A 4,827-nucleotide genomic window follows, 5' to 3' on the forward strand; every position below is an offset into this window, starting at 1 on the left:
TAGTATAATTAAATGGAGAAAGTATATATTAAAATCATCTATAAAAAACTTCATTTCTTAAAGGAGGAAGGATATGTAACTTAATGACAAATACCGTAAAATATTGTTATTTTTATATCATGTAACAAAATTCAAATTTATGCAAATTGAACGCGTTTCCTACTCACTAATGTGTTGCGATTTCTAGACTTGAGCAAAGGGGTTTTTGTTAGGTCGTGCCTAGAAACGACGCGATAACTCGCTTAAATGCAGTGTATGTCAAATCAGTACAAAGCTTTATGCTTCACCTCTAGCAAGTCTTGTATGAGAATATCTCACCATGAGACAGCCCATACAAGCAAGCCAAATCTTTTATATATAAAAAAATTAAAATTAGTTAAACTTAAACGGTAGACGATAGCTACCATAATTCACTCTAAAATTTTTGTTTAAATATTTTTTTAATAATTTAAAATTGAGTTAACCCATATTAAGTTATTTCACGATAAAACGATCTTAGTAAAGAATTTGTCATACTTTAAACAAATTATTAATTAGTTGGATAATTTATGATTTTCTTTAGGGAAAAAAATAAAGAAAATGAAAGAGCAGGAGTTTCTAACTGCCATCCGTTGAATAACGTATTTTGATAAGCAATTTTAGGGAGAGATGGTTTAACCAACCCCATAAAATTTGCCGTTATAGCTAATTTTTTCAGTTACACCTAATCAATTAATTTATTATAAAATACATAACTTCCCACACCAAAATATAACTTCTTTCTTTCTTTGCCATCTCTTCTTATATCATCTCTTCTTATCATTTTTTATTTATTCATACATATATATAATAATAACTCATCTTCCCATTTTCATTTACACAAACCCACAAAAAATAAAAAAATAAATAAATAAATAAATTTAACCCTCCATGAAAGACACCAAAAACGTCGTCGTAAAAGACAGAGTGAAGGGTTCATGGACCCCACAAGAAGATACAACATTGAAGACATTAGTAGATCAGCATGGTCCAAGAAACTGGAGTTTGATTAGTGCAGGAATTCCAGGGAGATCAGGTAAACTATGGCGGACCCACAAAAAACATCCTACTATAAATTAAAAAAATTGTTCTCGATAATCTCACTTATTGCCAATCTGCTATCTGCTGTGTACAATTTTGTAATAAATTATTTTCAAATATTTCAATCTTTGCATTTTTTGTTTTGTTGACAGCAATCTATGCGATAATTTAGTAGGTATCTATCCCTCATTAAACTCATTTCTTCTTCTTCCTTATACTTTGATATTTCTCTGATATGTAGCAAGGATGCTCTAAGTAAAATATATACAAAGGACAAATAATAAATAATAAATGGAATTATTCAAGATGATTTTCCGATTATAAATAGCTTACATTTTTTAAAAAAATTAAAATATGTTGAATATCTTAGTTTATTGGTTGTATAATTATTACTCTCCTTAATTCTCTTTTGACACTATTTATTGATCACTTTTAATTTATATATTATTTTTTATCTAGACGTCAATATAGTCAAGTGGGATCTTCTTTGATTCATCTCAATGTAAATTTTATTAATATCAAATTTTTATAATTTTTAATCATAACAATTTAAGATATTTATAAATAAATTAATATATTAGATAGTTGTCAACTTAAAAAAAAATTAAAAGAAGTATATATCAAATTTTGAGAATTTATAATATTAAAATTTTAAATTCGCCCCTGCAGGTAAATCATGCAGATTAAGATGGTGTAATCAGTTAAGCCCAGATGTACAGCACAAGCCTTTTAGCCCATCAGAGGATGAGATTATTATCCAGGCCCATAAGGCCCATGGTAATAGGTGGGCCACCATTGCGAAACTTCTTCCAGGGAGAACCGATAATGCTATTAAGAATCACTGGAATAGTTCTTTGAGAAGGAAACGTGGGGTCCCACAAGTTATAAACGAGTTAGGTACTGAGTTGAAGCGGCAGCGAGTTGAGGTTGTATTACCTGAGTCTGACTCGGTGGAGGTTAAAAAAGAGGTGAGTTCGGGTGTGGTGATGGAGCAGGATAATAACGGTGGAGGTGAGGGATCAGACGGTGTGGAGACTGTTTTGACGCTTTTACCCCCTGGGAAGGGGACACGTGATGGGAGATGTGATGAGATGAAGATCATGATGAAATCAACAGTGGAGATGAAGAATCATTGGTTAGATTTGATGCAAAGAATGATAGCTAAGGAAGTCAAGAGTTATATTGATCAGCTGGATATTCGGCCCAAGAATGATAATAAAGTTCGGCCTACACCATATTCTTAAGCCCAATAAGAGTAATAATATATTTTTTCTGTCCACATGACTTTGCCCCATATGATTGATATATGTGACAATTTTTCTAATCATATAATCAAAACTCAAACATACAAACAAAATAGTTTTTTTCATTTCCGGGATTTTAATAATTATTTTGAAAACAATTCCATAAAACTTTACATAGTTCTTTCATTCTGTTTTAAAAGCTACGCAAGGGCTTTAAACAAGAATTAAGAAAATGGTATCTTATTTTAATAAACCATTATAACTCCTAAAGAGGTAGATGTAAAAATTATTGGGTAAGGGGCTGGAAAAAGTAAAGGCTATTGATAATTACTTAATTATTTTTGACCAAAAATAATAATAATGCAAATAATTGTATAAGTTGATAAATAAAAAAATGCGCAAGGATGATGTAATTGAACAAGTATTAAGGAAGAAGAAACCTTATATCAAGAAGAGTTGAGAGTTCACTAGTTAAAGCACTATCCTTTATACAATATGTTAAAATAATAGGAATGGAGCTGCTTGCATAATTTGAAGCATGATAAACTTTTCAGCTAATCAGCGACATTTCTCGGGCAGTCTATTTAAATTTAATGCATACTCTTATTTTACATTTTTCTTTATAGGCCGACTCAATTAGACATGATCTTTCAAAGAGACCGTCTCTCACAAGAATTTGTATAAACTTTTTACTTTTAAAAATCGAGTTTTATTTTAATTAGATTAAATATTATGTTGTAAATCTTTATATAATATGTTAAAAAATTATCAATATTTAATTTTTTTTTTTTAACCATTTGGTGTTTATGATCAAAAGTTGCTCAAAACCACTATTATTCAATCAATATATTTTATCTTATAATAACATAATCATAAAATAAAGGTATAGATTAAGGTGAGATAACACAAATATGCGAACCAAATATTTGAGGTACTGAGCTATTCTCATAAGCATACGTATAATAAAGATATGAAGATAATGATACTCATTTCAGTCTACTATAAATTATTTTTCTTTCACACCAAATTAATTTAAATGACCAATAATTTGCAAAAAGAAAGAACCAAAAATTAAAACAAACATAAATGTGAATTATTCAATCAATTGAAGTAAAGTTGTGTTCTTCCATCATCAAAAACCAAACCCAAAACTAAATTGAAGTAAAGTTGAGTCGAACACAAGTATTTATTCTATTATAAATTTAAAAATGACAAAACTTAGAGAAGTTATTCTCAAAATGTGAATTTTAGTCGATTCTAGATTTCAAAAAAATAATTTACAAACTGCAAACAATTCATCCCACAAGAAACATAGATGTTTAAGATCAAATAAAATGATTCAAGTAATATTTTCATGAAATCACAAGCACTACAAACACAATAAACCTATTAATCTAATACAACTAATAGTATAATATTACTTCCATGAATCCAAAGTCACCATCATTTCCAAATTATCATAGATCTAGCAATTCATAAATCATAACAAATAATATTGAGCAAAATAAAGCAAAATTATGTAAATTAATCCACATATAGTACTCCAAAATTCATGTTTATCAAAATGTATGAATAACATGACACAAAAACTTAGTACCTAATAAAGTCCGATAGCCATGGATATAGCTATTCAATTGACGAACTAAGATCAAACGAAACAGTAAAGGATAAAACTAGAAGTAATCATGGCGGTCAAAGATCATCTTCTATTTAGATCTCTGTCTCATCTTTCGGCGCTTCCTCTTCAATCTCCTCATACGCTTCTTCTTCCACTGTAAAAAAAAATAAATCAAAACAGTCGAAGAATGTAAAATTGATTTAAAGGCGACGAGAGTTAATGATTGCATCTATAAATAATAAATCGAAGAAATATACCTTGGCTCTCATGGTGAGTAGATGACGAAGGACGGCAAACTCAAAACCCTAATCTGAAAAGGTCCCAAAGAGAAAAAAACAGGAAGTTTTGTTAAGAAATGCGAAATTAGGGTTTTCGGTTTTTTATAGTGCAAAAATTTGGGATGCGGATTGTAAGGGCTTTTGAAAGGGTTGAATTCGTTTTTGGGCTTCCTTATTGCAACTTGGTACAGGGATCGGACTGGGCTTAGTAATATTTATTTTTTTTTTTTGAATGTCTGAACATTGAAAAGCTAACACAAATTCTGAACACAAGAACCTGTGAAATTTTGAAAAATATAAACTTATTTTCAAAAAAAATTTCAAAATAAGCTTCGAAAAAATGTCTCTTGTCTAGACTGAGGTTAAGTATTTATTTGTTGTTTCCGACAATAAATTAAAAAGCTGGTAAAAAAGTCAACACCCTTTGTTTGTTGTTATTAACAGTGAACAAAAACAAAACAATGTCATACTTGTTAAAAGTAAAAGAATAGAAGTATTAATGGTTGATTCGCTGTTATGAAGCGAACTATCTTTGTGTTCTTTTTTGTCCTTTTAACGTGTATGACATTTGTCTTTCTTATGTTCGCTGTTAGTAACAGTGAACAAAGTGTTTTGACTTTTTTGCATA

The 4,827-nt window shown here is 29.5% G+C and overlaps 1 protein-coding gene and 1 long non-coding RNA gene across 2 annotated transcripts; one reads left to right on the forward strand and one right to left on the reverse strand.

The window, feature by feature from the left end:
- Nucleotides 1-785: 785 nt before the first annotated feature.
- LOC130803074 (transcription factor MYB25-like) lies at nucleotides 786-2,881 on the forward strand. The gene is made up of 2 exons (XM_057667238.1): nucleotides 786-1,054; nucleotides 1,729-2,881. Exons 1-2 carry the CDS (start codon nucleotides 910-912, stop codon nucleotides 2,301-2,303), a joined length of 720 nt encoding a protein of 239 aa, XP_057523221.1. The 5' UTR covers nucleotides 786-909; the 3' UTR covers nucleotides 2,304-2,881.
- A 917-nt stretch (nucleotides 2,882-3,798) lies between these two features.
- LOC130803075 (uncharacterized) lies at nucleotides 3,799-4,373 on the reverse strand. The gene is made up of 2 exons (XR_009039847.1): nucleotides 4,179-4,373; nucleotides 3,799-4,075 (listed from the first exon to the last, which is right to left on the reverse strand). It is a non-coding gene; the product is annotated as an uncharacterized LOC130803075 (long non-coding RNA).
- Between the last annotated feature and the right edge of the window lie 454 nt (nucleotides 4,374-4,827).

Source organism: Amaranthus tricolor, chromosome 16 (genome assembly GCF_026212465.1).
Source record: "Amaranthus tricolor cultivar Red isolate AtriRed21 chromosome 16, ASM2621246v1, whole genome shotgun sequence".
NCBI lineage: Eukaryota > Viridiplantae > Streptophyta > Magnoliopsida > Caryophyllales > Amaranthaceae > Amaranthus > Amaranthus tricolor.